The 20,873-nt window shown below is 39.6% G+C and overlaps 1 protein-coding gene across 2 annotated transcripts in view; it reads left to right on the top strand.

The window, feature by feature from the left end:
* The window catches only part of LOC107595757 (AP2-associated protein kinase 1-like), a 35,610-nt gene that overhangs the window by 8,292 nt on the left and 6,445 nt on the right, over positions 1-20,873 (top strand). The window contains exons 10-15 of one of the 2 annotated variants that reach the window (XM_016286252.1): positions 2,749-2,942; positions 4,283-4,461; positions 4,586-4,672; positions 12,716-12,817; positions 13,203-13,271; positions 15,099-15,254. In XM_016286252.1, the coding sequence (XP_016141738.1) occupies positions 2,749-2,942; positions 4,283-4,461; positions 4,586-4,672; positions 12,716-12,817; positions 13,203-13,271; positions 15,099-15,254 (787 nt within the window). The remainder of the gene's footprint in view (positions 1-2,748; positions 2,943-4,282; positions 4,462-4,585; positions 4,673-12,715; positions 12,818-13,202; positions 13,272-15,098; positions 15,255-20,873) is intronic. The other variant, XM_016286253.1, reaches the window with a different exon arrangement.

The following is a 20,873-nucleotide window of genomic DNA, read 5'->3' as shown; positions in this document are numbered from 1 at the left end:
CCAGTGCGTTGTGATTGGCCGAATACCTCAAGCGTGTGACGGAAAAGTTACGCCCCTCACCATATTGTGATGCCCTGTCCCGGCCAGAGCGACGAGACAAAAACATTAAAACTCATTATAAACGAGGCATTTGTTGCATCCAGTGGGGACATAATTACGGATTATAATGACTTATACTGTCTTTTTACGCGTTGCGTTGCATCGCGCCACGTAATCATAAAACCATGACAAACAACAAGCGCTACTCTACACTGCTCAAAACTTGCATTTGAATCGTCAGTGGCAAATTTTTTAAATATGAAAACGTACTTACAGTCTGTGAGTCAGAACAGCTGGCATTGTAGTCTACTCTCCCAGGATCAGGAAACAGTCCTCCATAAAATGCGCTGCACACATCTGAATATTTGGTTTGAACTGTTCTGGAACAGTGTTGTAAATACAACTTAACCACTGATTTTGAGGGATCTTATCTATTCACGAACAGCTTGTAACACTACAAAGAGAAAGGAAAACTTGAAATCGCATCATATGACTCCTTTAATACATGTCTTACTGTGAACGATAGTCCTGAACGATAGTCTGATTCTGACACTGAACACTCACTTTTCATGACCCAATCAAATCCAGATAGATGAATACTCTATTTTCTTTGAATATGTCACATTATGGAAATAAAATGTGTTGTGAATGATTTTTCATGTGGATTTAAAATAAATCATCTGGGAAATTCTGTGTGGATTTATAAATGGAAACTTTCATTATTGTGATGTCAATTGTTGCACCTACCTCCTTTAGCAGCAGCACTCAACACAGACCTCTGTCTTACCTGCACAAACGGTTGCATCATCCTCCACCCCTGTTTCTACACAGTCTAAACCTAAGAACAGGGCACCCCCTCCACCCATACAACCCCCTCAAACCAACTGCCTCACAACATTATCAGCAACCACACAGACAAAAACCAAAGCAACGGCCCCAGTCCCGCCTACAGAGTGTTTACATAGTAATAGTGTAGATGGAGATATCACTGCGACCGTGTCTGCCCAACCTAAAACCAAAGCTATGGCACCTCCACCCCCCACATCACACGCTTCCACCCTTCCTCCACCTAAAACCACCTCGGCACCATCCGCTGACTCTGAAGTGAACCCAGAGCAGAGGGTAACCCTCCCAACATCTGTGTCTGCTCTGTTAGAGTGATTTTCCTTGCTTCCTAAAGCCTTGATCCTCCCCTTGGTGACTTGTCTTGCATGTTAAAGGAATAGTTTACTCACAAATGAAAATTTGTGAGTAAATTCTTCCATCCATTCTTGTAACTTAATGTTTTTTTTGTGCATTTTTTTCAAATTGTTTCTAAGAATTAACATTATGAAATGAGTAGGTGTTGACAGTTACTGTATATTATGCCTGCAGCTGCAGAGCAAGGTGTCATGTACAACACAAGTGGAGGTGTTCTATCTAATTGCCATATTGAATATTACGTGGATGAAAATGAGGCTGTGGATATATATAGACATATAGGATCAGTAATTTTCAAAAATGCACAACTTGAAAACTTTAATGGAGGTTTTGTCTACTGAAAGTTTTTGGAAAGATGATTTATCATCTGAACAATTGGCGTGTTGTCAAACAACAGTATTCATTCCTCGTTTTCATTCCTGTCAAAAATGTAAAAACCCTGATCTTTAAAAACCTCATGTTGTTCCAAAGCCATATCATCTGTGTTGTTCTTCTATAAAATACAAAAGGATAAGTTGAACTGAATGTTCACACTGCCCATAAAGTAAAGGTATATTTCAGTTTCAGAAGTTGTATGATAGCTTTGTGTGATAAACATGCAAATATTTAAAATGACATTCTCTGCCCAAGTTTAATTGCATGTCTATGTATTTAAATATATGACATTATTGTAGCGAATCAGCTCAAGGGGAAATATGAATAATTAACCATAACTAGTTATAATTAACTATTCATATTTTAGATCCGCTGTAGATATTTAGCTGACCTCTCAGGGTCAACTGTCTTGTCAATTCCAAGAACGTTAATTTCCTGGTTAAGGGAAATAACTTTCTTACTGTACAATTCTACAAGCTTGTAACGTAAATCTGCATGATTAGTGACTCCGGTTATGAGCAAACAATGATATATATATATATATGTATATATATGCTTTCAGCAATGCTGTTTGTTCCAATGTGCAAAGTTTGGCTATGCACCAGCAAAAAGTGGATCTGAGGGCAATGACAGAGGATGTGATTTTCAATGAATAATGACTTGCCTTTCGGTCTTTTCTTCACCGAAATCCTTTGGCTTTATGGTGTTTTTGTCATTTTGGTAGCTCAGCAGGAGGTCTATAATCACTTCCATTGTATGGAGACAAGAACCCAGGAAAATATGTGAAAAAGAAGATTTTATGGATTTGGAGTGACATGAGGGCGAATACATTAAAGTTTCTAACAGATAAGATTTTTCTATTAAAATGAATAGAAAGGACTTGATTCATCTGACAACAGACATTTCACCTTTCAAACCTTTTAGATATTTTCTCATTTCACACATCAGCTTTTTTCAACAAGTCATTGAGATATCAGATTTGTCTTTTTTGTACATCTGAAGCTCTCTTTCTTCACCTTTCAAAGACCAACCTCTTTTCTACAGAATGTTTCTCTGGGTATATCAGAAATTAAATTCTCTAATAAATATCCTTCAGCCTTTAATGTTGTCTCTATACCTTTCTTTCTGTAAAAGTCTGTCGGCGGAAGTCGTGGGGTGCATAAAGTCGGCTCCTTGACTCCACCCTCTTCTCCCAAGACCGCCCCTAAAGGAGGCCACAGGCGAATTCTGAGCGATGTCACACGCAGCACCATATTTGGAGTTCCTGTGAGCAAGTCCACTCAACTGCTTCAAGCTGCTGCTGCAGAGGCCAGCCTCAACAAGTCCAAGTAAATCAAGCAAATACGTAATCATTTACAGTTTAGTTTTAACCATTGTCCAGCATTGAGTAAAGATGAAAATAAAGGTTGTATTGGAGTAAGATAGGTACTACATCTAGCTAACTGAGTAGCAAAGTGGCAACATTAGGACTATTTAAAGTGTCACATCATGCAAAACAATTAGTTTTTCTTGGTCTTGCTATATGTAGAAATTGGATATGTTCAGAATAACATTCTGCTAAATGCAGTGTGCTCATTTTAAACCTTCATTTCCAGTATGACGAATCAACTTGAAGTAATTCAAGCCACGGTTTTTAACATCTGGATCTTCTATGCTGAATAGGTCTCAGGTGGTCTAGCTGGCATGCCAGCCTGGCACTCAACTGATTTTCCTGAAAAGTGCCCAAAACCCCTTCTAAGACCAGCCAATATCCCAGACTCGCCAAACTGGCAGTCAACTAAAACTAGAAAACCATCTAAGGCTGTTTTAAGCTGTTTAATTGTTCATTCTTTCAGCAGGGTTTCTTCATTATATTTGGTTTGCTAAAGGTTTAAGGTTTGACACACCCAAGCCGACATCAATTAACTTATTGTTAACAAAAATCAGCTGCATTGTCACCTGTGTCAAAAATTGGACACATTGCCAAGACTAGCCAACAGCCAAAAAGCATACGTTTTGCACCTGCATGAGAGAAAATACTGTAACTCTCCAGACCAGAAGGTGGCAGTAGTTTATATTCTGCCTTCAAAATGGGAAACAGAAACTAGGACTGGGTGGGTGGGTGCTTGCTTACCATTTTGAATATGAATTTTGATCAGTTGGCCTTCACTTTCTACATTCCAAACACCCATGTCTTCATGAAAATATTCACACATTGGAATGGTGAGATCAATTGAAGGTGTAAAATTAGAAGAACCATCTATGATTGCACTGTAATTTTTTGTATTGTTTGCTTGCTTCCGTCACTTTAATTTTTTCTTCTTATGCACTGGTTCACTAAGCTGAACAGCCAGTCAGAGTGATCTCTCTTACTGACCACCCAATGGCCATTCAACATGCTTAATCGGCCAAAAAGCCTCCAATCATGGTCCAACTAGTGCCAATGTTTTGGAACACACTGGGAAAACGGGTCTGAAAGACACACAACGATGGCCTTACTTTGGCCAACTGCCGACTGTCAGCTTAGTGTGTCACAGCCTTGGAGTTTTATGCAAAAATCGTTTTGAAAATGCAAATAGTTTATATTTCAAAGATGATAACTCGACACCACTAGCATGCAATATGCTGAGTGTGAGAACACTGAAGTGGAACTTTTTGAAGCATTGCTATTTTTCTCTCTCTGCTGTAGGTCAGCTAGCACCACTCCCTCTGGTTCTCCATGTTCATCACAGCAGAGTGTTTATCAGTCAGTGGAGGCTTCGGGACCCTCGGCTGGAGCCCCAGCATCCTGGAACCCCTTTGCCGATGACAATTTCTGTAAACTCACAGCAGAAGAGCTGCTCAACAAGGATTTTGCCAAACTGGATGGTAAAACCAATGTTTATAAATGAAATCAAGTTTTCCAAGTTATTTTTAGCACAGTATTTCTTTTAGTTGCCCAAACAACCCTCTACAGAGAGACTACAGATACACTGTGTATGTATCTTTGCAGCTAAGACAGCCGAGAGATCCTGCCCTGAAAATCAGATTTCTGGGTTGCAGTCTGTGTCTTCAAATAAAGTCTTTCTACAGGGAGGAGGTACAGTCTATTTATCTCTCTATCTGTCTCTTTCTATGTCTATCCCAATGCTTGCTGGGAGTCTGGTAATGCTTAAGACACAACCGCAATGCAAAATTTGCTTTTTTTCCGCTTTCAAAGCAATGAATGCTGTAAACTTGTACTGAACCTGGAACAGTTTCAACCAATGGGTGCTGATGGATTTTCAGAAAGGGGGATAGTCCTTCACATTTTACTGCAAACTCTGGAATGGAATGCCAGTTTTTCCACAATCCATATAATTCCCAATGGATCACGTCCCACCCTGCATTTTTATCTTGAATATCCTGTTTCACCCAGAAACATACCAGAAGTAAAATGGGTTGTGAATGTTGATTCATGACTTTCAAACACTGGCTTTTTCAGTGACTTTAAAAAGCAGTTAATGTACTTGACCTCCTCGAGCCTTCCAGAAATAAAGTAACTTGTGCATCTCACCTGCTGGCAGCCTTGCAATAAGCCTTTCCTTTTCCTATTTATAGAGATAAAGACAGATAGGGCACTCTACTTCCACCTGCTTTCTTGGAAACATCGTGGATAAACACTGGTGTCAGTAATCAGATGCAGTTAAAGGGTAAGCTTTGATCAAGACTGTTACTAGGTGATTGAGACCTTTTATAGTTTCTCTTCACAGTAATTTGTAAATTCTTCTTTCGATTAAGCTTTTTCAGCACACTCTTAAAAATAAAGGTGCTTCAAAAGGTTTTGGTTCCACAAAGAACCATTCAGTCAAAGGTTCTTTAAAGGACCATCTCTTTCTTACCTTTTTATAATCTGAAGAAACTGCTTTCGCCACAAAGAACCTTTTCTGAAACAGAAAGGTTCTTCAGATGTTAAAGGTTCTTTATGGAACCATTTAGACAAAAATGTTCTTCTATGGCATCGTGAAGCACCTTTTATTTTTAAGAGTGTATTGCTCAAAACTAAGGTTAGGGATTTAGACAAACTTTGGGGAGTAACTCATCCTTTAGCGCCAGTTATGCTACTGACATTAATGATGCATGAAAGGTTGAGGCTTGTTGAGAAGAGCTGTGCTATTTCAAAATTAAAATCTCCTAGAATTAAATAGGAGGAACCTGAGCCATATTCAGAGACCAGAACATCATAATGCAGGAGTGTCCTGCTCCTGGAGAGCCCCCTTTCTGCAGAAGTTAGCTCCAACACACCTGTCTGGAAGTTTCTAGTGATCTTGAAGACCTTGATGAGCTGGTTGAAGTGTTTAACTAGGGCTGGAGCTAAATTCTGCTGGATGGTGGCCCTGGAGGAACAGGATTAGACACCCCTGTCATAGAGATTTGGGGCTGGGTTCTTTTGACATTGGTCAGTAAGCAACTGTCTAGCAACCTCTCAGGGATAGTTCACCCAAAGATGAAAATTCTGTCATCATTCTTACTCTAGTGTCATTCCAAACACACTTTTGTTAATCTTTGAACCCAGTGTTAATTTCGACAAATAATTTTCGTCATAAATTTTTTTTCACAGACGAAAACGAGACCATAACAAACTAAAACTCGTTTTGAATGGCAAAAACTATGACGGAAATCTATTGACACTTTTGTCAACGAATAAAAACCAAGCCAATAATGTTAGGGGGCATGATTTGAGAAGAGATTCATTCAGAATGAATCTACTGCGTGCTTAGGAGGTTAGATGCGTAGTTGCATACATATAAACCGGCGGGACACACTTGCTGCATGCCTTCATTCAGAATGAATCTACTGCGTGCTTAGGAGGTTAGATGCGTAGTTGCATACATATAAACCGGCGGGACATAAACTAACATACACTTGCTGCATGCCTCATAAAATGTCAATATGTGGGAGTAAGAGAAGAGCAGACATATGGATACATTTTACGATCCAAGGGAGAACTGAATTCGGTCTGGTTTTCTGAGTGCAGACACTGAAGCATACACACACAGAAAGCGCGTCTCATACAGCGCGCGTAGTTGCATACATATAAACCGGCGGGACATAAACTAACATACACTTGCTGCATGCCTCATAAAATGTCAATATGTGGGAGTAAGAGAAGAGCAGACATATGGATACATTTTACGATGCAAGGGAGAACTGAATTCGGTCTGGTTTTCTGAGTGCAGACACTGAAGCATACACACACAGAAAGCGCATCTCATACAGCGTGCGAGTACTCTTTCACGTCGCATGAACGAAGAATTACACACACAATTATGTTGAATTGTCCGTTTTGATGAGTATTCACATAAACACAATCGATTTCGTCTTAAGTGAACGTAAACAGTAGGGAGAAAGTGTTTATTAGAAGTGGTTTTATTTAATTTTAACATAAAGGCATGTTGTGTGTCACCGCAGTTAAATCGGTGTCTATCATGATAAAACCTTAATATCAAACCTATATTATGAGATTGGACATTTTAGAGAAATGCTTAATAAATGCATTACACTGTAACTAAACCCATTCGATTTTAGCCGACTAAATTTACTGTAGATTCAGTCGACTAAAATCTTATGATATTTAGTCGACTAAAACTAAAAACAATTCAGATGACTAAAACTAAATCAAAATTTGCTGTCAAAATTAACACTGTTTGAAACACAAGTGAAGATATTTTTAATGAAACCGGAGAGATTTTTGTGCCCACGCTCAAAATGTATTTAAACAAATGTTCATGATGAAAAAAAAAAAACTTTGTAAAAACAGCCATTTGTGGGAAAATAAACATTAGAAAAGACATTATTTATAAATTTCAGATCCTCTTTTTGTATGCTATTTGTAGAAAGTGCCACATGATAAAAGCAATTATATAAACAGCATATTCTACTACACTGTATATACTGCACATTATGGTACAGTTATGTTCTTTGGAGTGTTATTCTCTCTTTTAGATTTTTTGTTTTAGAATTTGTGTGTAAAGCCGGGCACATACTGTGAAATTTCAGCAACACAACAACTCTCACTGTGCGAGTAAATCACATGCAACGTCAAGCCAAAGCTCAGGATTTATGTTCTCACACTATACAGTCGGATCATCTTGACTGCTCACACTAAACGGGCGAAATAAACACGTGGACCCTCCGAACCCGGAACCGTGTAGCCTCCATCGCTTTGATCCAAACCACACGATATGTCGCCATGGTTTTGTTTCTGTTTTCACGCAGGCGCATTGAGGGAAAAAACACTGAATTTAGGGCAGTGAGTTCGTAACTCTGCTTCAATTATGCGATACCCTCACGAGGGGTGATCAGAATTTCTGACATGCCAGAAATTCATCCGACCATCCGATTGCCATACACTGCACATCAAAACACACACAACAAAGCTGAAATTCAGTCTTCGACTCAAAAAAGAGGTGCAAGATTCAGAAGTCAGCTCTAAATTGTATGAAAATTTTACTGTTTGCCCGGCCTAAAAGAGCTGCATGCATGATGATTCTCAGCCGAACAGAGAGAGTGGATTAACGCTTGGAGGTCTTACGTAAGCACAGTCTGGTAATCCTCTCTGAATCTGATGACACACCAGATCATGCTGGGTAAATTTAAGGCACAGGTAAACCTTTTGAGTGCCGTGGGATGCATGTGTACTCTAGCTCCATGGTGATCTATGACATGCACACTTTTCCTGACATCATTAGTAGCCATATCTAGGGACCAATTGAGACCAGTAAGCAATCATCTTTTAGCACTTTAGCAACCATCCAGGATACCCTGGAAACTGCATAACAATATGATAAAAACTACCCAGAATACCCGAGAAACTGCGTAGCGATGCCTTGGCAACCTTTCACAATACTCTAGCTGCGTCTGTTTATTCAGAAGCAGTTGAACTTTAAGACTTGAAGAGCTTTCTTGACTTCATTCATGTTTAAAGTTTGATGGTTCATTCTCTGCCCTAGTGAAAGGGGGAAAGCGAGCGTTCTGCTGTTCTGTGACCTGAGTACCCCCTCCTCTCCCCATACCCTCATCCCAAAGTCCTCCTTTCTATCACAAAGACTGTGAGTAAAACTCCAGCACTGTAACAAGTCCAATTCTCAACTGATCCGCATGCATCTGATTTAATGAAACCGTGACAGTTGCATCATTCTGACCGTTTGCCAGTTTAACTAATAGCCTGACTGGTAGTCGAGTGCTTTCTCCTCCTCCAGCTCAAGTTATAACCTTGAGCCTGTGAAATAAAGATTGCCTGTCTAACACAAATGATAGGTTTGTTTCAAACTGTTGTGTGCTACACCTGTGGTCCTCAGAATTCAAGTATAAGTGTTCTGTTGTTACTGCATGCTCTAGCAAATGAGGTAGATCATTTGGCAATTCCAGACATACAAAATGCTCATACTAGCAATATATACAGTTCATAAAGCATACTAAAGAGTGCAAGAAGTATGGTGATATGCCATTCTGAAAAACATCCACTTTTCCTTTTGTCTTTTATCCTTCTGACATGTTTATTTTAAAGGATTTTTTTTTGGGGGGGGGGTTAAGGTAGTTTTTGTTCTTATATTCCTGCAGGATTCAGAATGATGAATGCTTATACTAACTCTCTTAACAAATATCCCTTTTCCTTATGAGCAACACTTTTCACTTAACTCCTCTTTCCTCACTCACTCTCCTCTGCTTCTCACTGTATCCTCCTCTTGTCCTTACTGTTTATCTTCTCCTTTCCTTACTGTCTCCGCTCCTCTCCCTTATCATTCCTCACTGTTTCCTCTCCTCTCCTCTCTCCTTTCCTCACTGTCTGCACTCCTCCTCACTATATTGTCTCTCCTCACTGTCTCCTCTCTTTACGGTCTCCTTGCATCTTCTCTTGTGTCTCTTCTCCTCTCTTTATTCTTCTCTCTTCTTCTGTCTTTTCTACTTCTTCTCATGGTGTCCTCTCCTCTGTCTCCTCTCCTCACTGTCTATCCTCTCCTGTCTATAATTCTCACCACGTCCTCACTGTCTCATTTCTGTCTCCTTTGTCATCTACTCATTGTCTCCTCTTTCTCCTTTCCTCTCCACCTTACTATTTTCCTCTCCTCTCCTCCTCACTGTCTATTTTCTCCCCACTGTCTCCTCTCCTCTCTTCTCCTCACTGTCTATTCTCTTCTCCTCACTGTCTCCTTTACTCTCCTCACTATCTCATCTCCCTTATCTTTGAGGTGTTTCTTCACCTCACTCTTCTCTCCTCATTGCCTCCTCTCCCTTCTCTCCTCCTCACTGTCTCTTTTACTCTCCTCACTGTCTCCTCTCCTCCTCACTGTCTGTTTTCTTCTCACTGTCTCCTCTCCTCTCTTCTCCTCACTGTCTATTCACGTCTCACTGTCTCCTTTACTCTCCTCACTGTCTCCTCACCTCCTCACTGTCTGTTTTCTTCTCACTGTCTCCTCTCCTCTCTTCTCCTCTCCTCCTCACTGTCTATTCACTTCTCCTCACTGTCTCCTTTACTCTCCTCACTGTCTCCTCTCCTCTTCTCCTCACTGTCTATTCACTTCTCCTCACTGTCTCCTCTCCTCTCTTCTCCTCTCGGTTAAGGTAGTTTTTGTTCTTATATTCCTGCAGGATTCAGAATGATGAATGCTTATACTAACTCTCTTAACAAATATCCCTTTTCCTTATGAGCAACACTTTTCACTTAACTCCTCTTTCCTCACTCACTCTCCTCTGCTTCTCACTGTATCCTCCTCTTGTCCTTACTGTTTATCTTCTCCTTTCCTTACTGTCTCCGCTCCTCTCCCTTATCATTCCTCACTGTTTCCTCTCCTCTCCTCTCTCCTTTCCTCACTGTCTGCACTCCTCCTCACTATATTGTCTCTCCTCACTGTCTCCTCTCTTTACGGTCTCCTTGCATCTTCTCTTGTGTCTCTTCTCCTCTCTTTATTCTTCTCTCTTCTTCTGTCTTTTCTTCTACTTCTCATGGTGTCCTCTCTGTCTCCTCTCCTCACTGTCTATCCTCTCCTGTCTATAATTCTCACCATGTCCTCACTGTCTCATTTCTGTCTCCTTTGTCATCTACTCATTGTCTCCTCTTTCTCCTTTCCTCTCCACCTTACTATTTTCCTCTCCTCTCCTCCTCACTGTCTATTTTCTCCCCACTGTCTCCTCTCCTCTCTTCTCCTCACTGTCTATTCTCTTCTCCTCACTGTCTCCTTTACTCTCCTCACTATCTCATCTCCCTTATCTTTTCCTCTCCTCTCCTCTTTTCCTCACTGTCTATTCTCTTCTCCTCACTGTCTCCTTTACTCTCCTCACTGTCTCCTCTCCTCCTCACTGTCTGTTTTCTTCTCACTGTCTCCTCTCCTCTCTTCTCCTCACTGTCTATTCACGTCTCACTGTCTCCTTTACTCTCCTCACTGTCTCCTCACCTCCTCACTGTCTGTTTTCTTCTCACTGTCTCCTCTCCTCTCTTCTCCTCTCCTCCTCACTGTCTATTCACTTCTCCTCACTGTCTCCTTTACTCTCCTCACTGTCTCCTCTCCTCTTCTCCTCACTGTCTATTCACTTCTCCTCACTGTCTCCTTTACTCTCCTCACTATCTCATCTCCCTTACCTTTTCCTCACTGTCTATTTTCTTCTCCTCTCCTCTCCTCTCTCCTTTCCTCACTGTCTGCACTCCTCCTCACTATATTGTCTCTCCTCACTGTCTCCTCTCTTTACGGTCTCCTTGCATCTTCTCTTGTGTCTCTTCTCCTCTCTTTATTCTTCTCTCTTCTTCTGTCTTTTCTTCTACTTCTCATGGTGTCCTCTCTGTCTCCTCTCCTCACTGTCTATCCTCTCCTGTCTATAATTCTCACCATGTCCTCACTGTCTCATTCCTGTCTCCTTTGTCATCTACTCCTTTCCTCTCCACCTTACTGGCTCCTCTCCTCCTCACTGTCTGTTTTCTTCTTCTCACTGTCTCCTTTACTCTCCCCACTGTCTCATCTCCTCCTCACTGTATATTTTCTTCTCCTCTCCTCTCTTCTCCTCTCCTCACTGTCTATTCTCTTCTCCTCACTGTCTCCTTTACTCTCCTCACTATCTCATCTCCCTTATCTTTTCCTCTCCTCTCCTCTTTTCCTCACTGTCTATTCTCTTCTCCTCACTGTCTCCTTTACTCTTCACACTGTCTCCTCTCCTCCTCACTGTATATTTTCTTCTCTTCTCTTCTCCGCTCCTCTCCTTTTCACTGTCTATTCTCTTCTCCCCACTGTCTCCTCTCCTCTCTTCTCCTCTCCTCCTCACTGTCTATTCTCTTCTCCTCACTGTCTCCTTTACTCTCCTCACTATCTCATCTCCCTTATCTTTTCCTCTCCTCTCCTCTTTTCCTCACTGTCTGTTTTCTTCTTCTCACTGTCTCCTTTACCCTCCCCTCTGTCTCCTCTCTTCTCCTCTCCTCCTCACTGTCTGTTCTCTTCTCCTCACTGTCTCCTTTACTCTCCTCACTATCTAATCTCCCTTATCTTTTCCTCTCCTCTCCTCTCCTCTCCTCTTTTCCTCACTGTCTGTTTTCTTCTTCTCACTGTCTCCTTTACCCTCCCCACTGTCTCCTCTCTTCTCCTCTCCTCCTCACTGTCTGTTCTCTTCTCCTCACTGTCTGTTTTCTTCTTCTCCCTGTCTCCTTTACCCTCCCCACTGTCTCCTCTCTTCTCCTCTCCTCCTCCCTGTCTATTTTCTTCTCTTCTCCTCTCCTCCTCCCTGTCTATTTTCTTCTCTTCTCCTCTCCTCCTCCCTGTCTGTTCTCTTCTCCTCACTGTCTCCTTTACCTTCCCCACTGTCTCCTCTCCTCTCCTCCTCACTGTATATTTTCTTCTCTTCTCCTCTCCTCTATCCTCTCCTCTCCTCCTCACTGTATATTCTCTTCTCCTCACTCTCTCCTTTACTCTCCTCATTATCTCATCCCCCTTATCTTTTCCTCTCCTCTCCCCCACTGTTTCCTCCTCACTGTCTATTCTCTTCTCCTCCCTGTGTTCTGTCCTGTCCTCACTGTCTCCTCTTCCTTATCCTTTCCTTACTATTTCCTTTTCCTCCTCACTGTCTATTCCCTCTTGTCTCTTTTTTTCTCTTTACGGTCTCCTCTTCTCTCATGGAGTAGAGAAGTTGATCGAGGGTTTGAAGTCTCCAGAGCCCTCTTCCTCCCTGATTCTCCCTGACCTTCCCTTGAATGACCCCTTCAGCCCTGCAGACTGTAGTCATGGTAACCAGCCACTTGTCTTTTTATTGTAGTTTTTTTTGGCTATAACCCCACAACCGATACATAGTGTTATTGGCCTTCATTGGTCTCCGTTGGTCTTTTAATGTTGATTGTTTTCTCAGTTCAGCTCAGAGTAACACCTGGAACTCCTGGACGTCCCTAATCGTCCCATTTAATGCCTACTCCTTCTTGTCTGTCCTGTACTTACAACCTCACCGCAGTCTCATCTCTCCACCTGTACAATTGTTGTAAACTTTGTCTTCATCTGTATATATTTAAAAGATCTGGTTTAGAGAGTGCTACTTCTTGCATGGTGTGAATTGATGTCACCTGTACCTTTGCTACACAAAGCATCATATTTTCCCATTTTCTTTTTATATTTCTGCAGCTGGGATGGATTCTCTGATCCCTGGTCTGGATCCTCTACAGACTGATCCTGGGTCAGCTGCACTACCAGGTCAGCAGTTCTGTAAATGTGATTATATTCTTTATCATACAGCGGCTCACTGAAGCATTGAATCTGCTGACATTAGGCTGGGAAAATCTGCAAGGTGTTCTGGATGACATAATTACTGCCAGTTATGAACCTCTGTAGCAGCACAATAAGTAGGCAGCATGGCTGTTAGAATGAAACAAGTTTCCTGTAAAATGGTTATGGTTTTAAACAAACCCTTTACTCTAAGTATTGCACTTTAGTGCAGACCACTACTGAAGCAGAATGTGTTGTCGCATGGTGCTTGATAGATCACAGGTTAGTGATCACAGAATAGCATGTTATCATTTTATTTAGATTGCTTTGACACATTTCCTGCTCTATTTCAGCCAGCAGTTATTAGATTTACTACATTTTCTATGTGCCAGGATACAGCAAGTCCTTTATTCAACATAGTGTTTTTGAAAAAGAGAATCAATAACAGCAGTAAGTCTGTCCACTGATGAAAACAAGCTGATAGGTTCTGCACAATAAGCACATGACCTCACCTAGCAGTGATATAACTTGTCATCGCTTGTTGATGATAACATGTGGAGGGGTTTGGTTGAATGATGAGTACTTAATTATGTTGGCAGCAAAAAGATAGAACCAATGGCACATTGTTGGTCACACTAGGGTGATGACCTACCGAATATCTCTTTAAAAGCTACAAAGTGCTGAGTCACCTTTCCTGAAATTGATGCATGCAATCCAAGTTGGACTGTGTTATTTTCTCTGTTTATATTGTCAGTAGAGCCACCTGGTGACCAAACAGCCAACTACATCCCAGTGTGTATCACGTAACTTCATTGGTTATGAGTCTCCTATATTGTGGGCCAGTTGGCTTTACTTAGTAGTTATTTGTTTCATTTGCATGCATAATTATATATTTTCACTGATATCATCGTGGCCCCCAAAAACTATTTTGAAACTTGGTAGCATTTATTTAGTAGCCATTATTTTTGACTGGAATATACAGTAGTCTTACATTTTCTTTTTACTGAATAATGGGAAATTTGGTAAAAGTTGGATGAATAAATAAGGCTGTACACATGTGATATGGACTAGTGTCTGTGAATATGAAACCACACAATGACTGCTATTTATTCAGATATGAAGTCTCTGCATGTTCTGCGTGAAAGTAAATGTTCAAATTTAATTTACAGTGTTAAATCATAAAAACACAGACTCCAGACAAAAAATACAACGGATAACATAGAACTTCTAGGGAAAAAAAATAAAAAATGATAGGGCACGAAAATTATTGAATTGGTAAAGTTTGCGAATGCAATTTAGACATCCTTTTTGATTATTAACATTTATTTAAACTTTAAAACAGAATCCGGAAAATGGAAAACATCATTTGCGGTAATAAAATATTATTTGGGAAAAAATAAAACAAATTTCATAGATGAATTGCTCTAAACACGCCAACATTTTATGAGTGTGTGCAGTGTCTTTTTACTAAAATGACAGTAGCTGAGCTGAAAGAGTACTGACCAAAAAATGAAGACTACAGCAGTAATTTGTGTTTGTTTTGGCACATTCCGTACACAACATCATGTAAAATCATGCTTTCGGAGAGTATTGTGGGCCTTTTTCACTTCTACTGCAGAGCTTCTCTCTTAGTTCTCACGGTCACTTTCTCCTCGTCCTTTCTCTCTTCATATTCCCTTTTATCTGTCGCATCTAAACTTTGTGGAAGTCTTTTTGTCTAGCACTCTCTCTATTCTCAAGATTCTATTTCTCTTGTAACTCATCTTTCTGTTCTCTGTCACTCTCTATTCTTCACGCTTGCCCTGTGTCCTCCAGAATCTTTGGTTGGACAGGATTCTCTTTTGGATGGGCCGCTTCTCTCCCACCCCTCCACTGGGGGTCTAATACTGGCCTCATCCCCCTCATCTCTCCCTACACCATCTATGGACCAGTTTACTACTACTGCTTTGAGTAGTGGACAGTTCCACCAGGGTAAGAAACATATGCACACTCAACTCATTGCATGTCGTATATGTAACAAGCCATAGGTTGTGAGTTTTGTTTTGTATATTTGGCTTATCCACTCGTCTGGGGATAACACTAATAGCTATGCAAGGTTGATTTTACACATTGCGTCAAAACACACTTGTGTTTTGTGTCATTCTGAGGCATTTACTCCAGCTCTAAACAGTAGAGCATGGCGCTAAAAACATCAACGTCACTGGTTTAATTTCCAGGGAACTAATGCAATGTAAACATGCTAGTTGCATTGGATAAAAGTCTCTGCCAAATGCATAGAGTTTCTATAGTAGACATTAGTGTAAACAGTCTTCTTCCAAGGTCAGTTCAACTACTGTCATAACTGGGCAACAGAAAATGTTAAGTATATTTGTTCTTAATGATATTTACAACTTTTTGTCTCTACTCCTGAACACATCCAGTTCAATGGAACAGATGTTTTGCCACTGTAACACAAGAATGCATGTTAAGTACACTACCATTCATACGTTTAAGCTCAGAAAGGTTTCTTTATTTCTTAAGATTTTTTTTCCTTCCCAGCAATGGTACGTTGAAATGTACACCAAAATATCAAGCAGCACAACTACTTTCAACATTTATAATCTTAAGAAATGTAATTTCTGAAGGATCATAATAACCATATTAGAATAATATAATCTTAACTTATGTATTACATATAGTAGTGATTTATAATTAACATATCATAAGAGTGGCGCGATGCGACAAAATACAATAGAACCCATTATAATCAGTGATACTGTGTGTCTGTCTACACCGGATGCGGAGCGACAAGACAAATCCCAGACAGTAAACTGATGCCTCATTCTCTTTAAGACGTACTAACACAAAGTTCAAATGATATCCAACGGTTGCTTTGTCGCGTCCAGTGTAGACAGACTTTGGGGCCGTTCACATGTCGCACCTAAAACGCGTGGAAAAACGCCAGCCGCGCCGCTTTCTCCTTCTTTCCAAAGCGCTCGGGAGCTTGTGCTTTCGTTGCATCTGCCGTTGCCCTGACCTGCGCTCTCCACAATGACGCGAAAGTGATAAACGGATTTCCAGCACTGAAAATGTATTTAAAATGGGTAACTTATCTCTGTACAGCTGTCGCGTCCGGTGTAGACACCATGTCTGTGTGTGAGCAAAGAAAACAATCAGTATAAATATAACGATCAGTATACTAAACATCGCACATCCTGCCATGTGACTATCGCGGATGCGCACATCGCGATATCGATGCTGAAACGATATATCGTGCAGCCCTACATTCAATTGATCAAAACTGGCAGTAAAAAAATATATATATACATGTATATATACACATTTAAAAATGTTAAATATATGTAAATGTTAAATTTTTTAAATGTTTAAAATTCATCAAAAATCCTGAAAAAATTACACCACAGTTTGATCAAATAAAACATAAAAAATAATAATAAGAAGAATTTCAAAAACATTTTAAAAAATCTCAGTCGCGTCCAGTGTAGACAGACTTTGGGGCCGTTCACATGTCGCACCTAAAACGCGTGGAAAAACGCCAGCCGCGCCGCTTTCTCCTTCTTTCCAAAGCGCTCGGGAGCTTGTGCTTTCGTTGCATCTGCCGTTGCCCTGACCTGCGCTCTCCACAATGACGCGAAAGTGATAAACGGATTTCCAGCACTGAAAATGTATTTAAAATGGGTAACTTATCTCTGTACAGCTGTCGCGTCCGGTGTAGACACCATGTCTGTGTGTGAGCAAAGAAAACAATCAGTATAAATATAACGATCAGTATACTAAACATCGCACATCCTGCCATGTGACTATCGCGGATGCGCACATCGCGATATCGATGCTGAAACGATATATCGTGCAGCCCTACATTCAATTGATCAAAACTGGCAGTAAAAAAATATATATATACATGTATATATACACATTTAAAAATGTTAAATATATGTAAATGTTAAATTTTTTAAATGTTTAAAATTCATCAAAAATCCTGAAAAAATTACACCACAGTTTGATCAAATAAAACATAAAAAATAATAATAAGAAGAATTTCAAAAACATTTTAAAAAATCTCACTGTCCCCAAACGTTTGACAGTAGTGTAATGGGAGTTTGAGGGAATTTTTTTTCTTCTTTTGAATTTGGGTTGAAGTACAACTTGGCTTTTTATCCATAAAATATTCAAGTAAGTGGGAGTCATGCACAACAAAAATAATATATTAAATTAAAATGTAAACTATGACCTTAAAGTAGCATTACAGTGAACATAATTGCGAACATAATTTACCCTTAAGACTTTAAGCTTTTTGGGGCTTTTGTTTTTCTTTCTTGCCATGCTCTTTAAAATATTCCTCTATTCCCACACATAATCCTTACTTTGATGCTGCTCTGTTATCTTTTAGCCTTTTATGCTTTCTCTTTCCTGCTATTCATCTGGTTTTTGCTTTTTCTCTTTCCTCTTTTCTTTTCTCACCCCTCATCCCTCACTCACCCTTCGTCAACATCTTCTTTTCATCCTCATTCTGTCCCACACTTCTCATTTCTCACCTCCTTTCCTTTCTCTCTCCCTCACTCTTTCTCTTTTCCTCTTTCCGTCATGTTCTAGGTGGTCACTCGCGCAGCAACAGTGGCAGTTCTGAGACCAGTCTGCCCTCGCTGGCACGCTCCCTTCTGCTGGTGGACCAACTCATCGACTTGTAGAGGAAACAGAGAGAGAGAGAGAGGCAGATGAATAGAGAGACAGGGAGAGGGCAGCGTGCAATTCTTACAAATATAGCGAGAGCTTAAAAACCTCGATCTGAAGTAGTCCCATAAACCCTGTCCATCCTTGCGCACATTTCCCTTCGACATTCTTTTCACATTTGCTGTATGTCTTTCTTCTGCTGATCCATAAACATTCTCATCACTCTATCATTGATTTATGCTTCAGGATGTCAAAACATGGCAACCAGTGATTATTTATGTCAACTTCCGAAATATACGGCTCAACTAGGAGTGATATCAAGCCGAAAGTCAAAATTCAATTGATTACCGTTCTTTATAAAACGGATGGTTCCGGTCCTTGATTCTGATTGGCTGAGCCACGTTCGAAGCTGTTGTAAATTACACTACAAACACACACCTTTTGATTACATTTGTGTATTGCTCGGCAACCACAACCATTTCTGAGGAACTACATTGATTGGTGGAAGAATACTGTTTTTATTAATATCATTACACTTTATTTGCTCTGTTTTATTTTGTGAAACCTTACTACGTATATGGAGTAACCGTTTTATAAAAGCAATAAGCCCCGTGAAGCTGTGGTTTACAGTGATTTTATAACAGCGTTTCAAAATAAAACGGACTATTCAATGAGACGTAATGCAGGAAGGGATTTGATTTAATCCACTTCAGTTCAAAAGTTTGAGGTTGGTAAGATATTTCGAAATGTTTTCGAAAGAAGTCTCTGATGTTCACCAAGGCTACATTCGTTTGATAAAAATAACGTAAAAACAACAATATTGTGAAATATTATTACGGTAAAGCTGAATTTTCAGCATCATTTCTCCAGTCTTCAGGGTCAAATAATCCTGCAGAAATGATTTAATGTGCTGATTTGCTGCTCAAGAAACTAATTTATTGTTATCAATATTGAAAACCGTAACTCCGCCAATGCATTCAAAATCAGCATATACCTTTTGTTTTCACAAGTCAGCTCTTAAATCATTTATAATTGAATGTCTTTCAAATAAACCTATATTGCATATGATTAATAACATCTTAGCAACACGTGAATGTGCAAAGATGTTAACTTTTTTTTTTTTTAAAGTTACCATGGTATTACCATGTTGTTACCACATTTACTGCAGATTTGTTGTTTAGAGAAATGATCAATTGTTTGGAATTTCAAATTATACATAAACTACAGCAAACCCAGCGTGATTCAAAAATGTATCAATATTTGTGAGAAATTTGATCTGTTTAGGATTACTTTGATGAATCGAACGTTCAAAGGAACAATTTGTTTGAAATTAGATTTTTTATTTTTTTGGGGGTTGCATAAATTTCTTTACTGTCATTTTTGATCAATTAATTGCATCCTTGCTGAATAAAAGTATTGATTACATTCAAAAAAATAATAACCTTACTGACCCCAAACTTTTGAATGATACTGCAAACTTGTGTTAGGTCTTTTGTTAAGACATTGCAGGCGTGTTATTAGTAACAAACCACAGTCTTTAAAAAGCTGATAGCTACCTTAAAATGCCCGTGCCATTAAAACAGAAATGGAGCCTAGCTAGATGTGTTAGCGTTCACATACTTATGTGTTAGTCCTTAAAAGTTGTAAAGTGAAAATGTTCCCACCCACATTATTAGATTTAGTTTATCCTGCAAAGTAGACATCATCACCAGTCAAACACATGAACTGCTGTAAATAAACTAAAAAATAAAAAATTTCCTTTGCAGCTGTTAGAATCTGCCACAGCTGTATTCATCATTTCATTCTTTCATCCCATCATTTATTTTTCAGTCATTCTGTCTCTTCTGCTTCATTCATTTCTTCTTTTACTCGTTCATTTATACCCCATGCTTCTTTTTTCTTTGCTTTTTGCGATGTCTGACAATTATTGTGCGCTGTATTCTGCCTGTGTTTCTGCTCTGGGCCTGTCATGTGAAGGCTGTTTTGGATAAACTTGAATATACAGATAGCGACTATCAGAGTTCTGCAGTTTTGAAAAGATTAAGTGATTCAATAACATTTCATGTATCAAGCTTGAAATGATAAATGTAAATATAAGCTGTTCCAAAACCTCATGAGCTGTGCCTGTAGGCTGCATTTAAGGCGTTATTTATTTTTAGCCAATACGAACCTCTATTTTTAAATCTTAACCTCTTAAGGTTTCAATTAATAGCAGATATGTGTTTGTAAGTTAACTGTGTTAAGTTTAGACTGAGCCTATGAAGGACTGCTCTTCCTGAGGTCTCGTCTACCATGTGACGTTTACCAGAAATAAGAGATTCATATAAAACAATGATTCGTTCTTGAGTTACTGCCGGAAAAGAACTAGTTGTCGACCAATCGGTGTTAATCAACACGCAATACAGATTTTTGGGAAAGTGTAAAGTTGGCTTGGAAAAGTCATGGATATTGCAGCAATGAAAATCATTTCTCCTAGTTATGTTTAACTACTACTTCATCTATTTTGAGTAATGTGATTTTGATTTGTTCAACTGAATCAGTTCTTTTGTGTTCAAACTGGTGTGTTTCCCAAAAGCATCGTTAGCCAACTATGGTTGCTAGTTAACAGTTTCCTGAAACCTTATTGTAGTTCCAAAGAATATTCTTTGCATTGTACATTTCTGTAGTTGCAACTACAGCTCTTGACCTGTGGTTAGAAGCATGAATAAATCATCAAATGAAGCAAGACGGAAAACAAAAATAGTCAAATAGTCCTCAGGTGCCACGTTCGTTATGGTGGTATTTCTGAGAAATTTCGAAGTGGAGAAAACTGCTGACCAAATAGCAGCACGTATTAGAATAAAGCGTGCACCAATTAGATACTGCATGTAAATGTGATTAAAAAAGGAATGGCTTTCTGTTGTTTTGTGTAAATTAACT

Source organism: Sinocyclocheilus grahami, unplaced genomic scaffold (genome assembly GCF_001515645.1).
Source record: "Sinocyclocheilus grahami isolate Dianchi unplaced genomic scaffold, SAMN03320097.WGS_v1.1 scaffold208.1, whole genome shotgun sequence".
NCBI lineage: Eukaryota > Metazoa > Chordata > Actinopteri > Cypriniformes > Cyprinidae > Sinocyclocheilus > Sinocyclocheilus grahami.
Note: the sequence above shows the minus strand (reverse complement) of the source record. Positions and strands in the feature narration are given on the sequence as shown.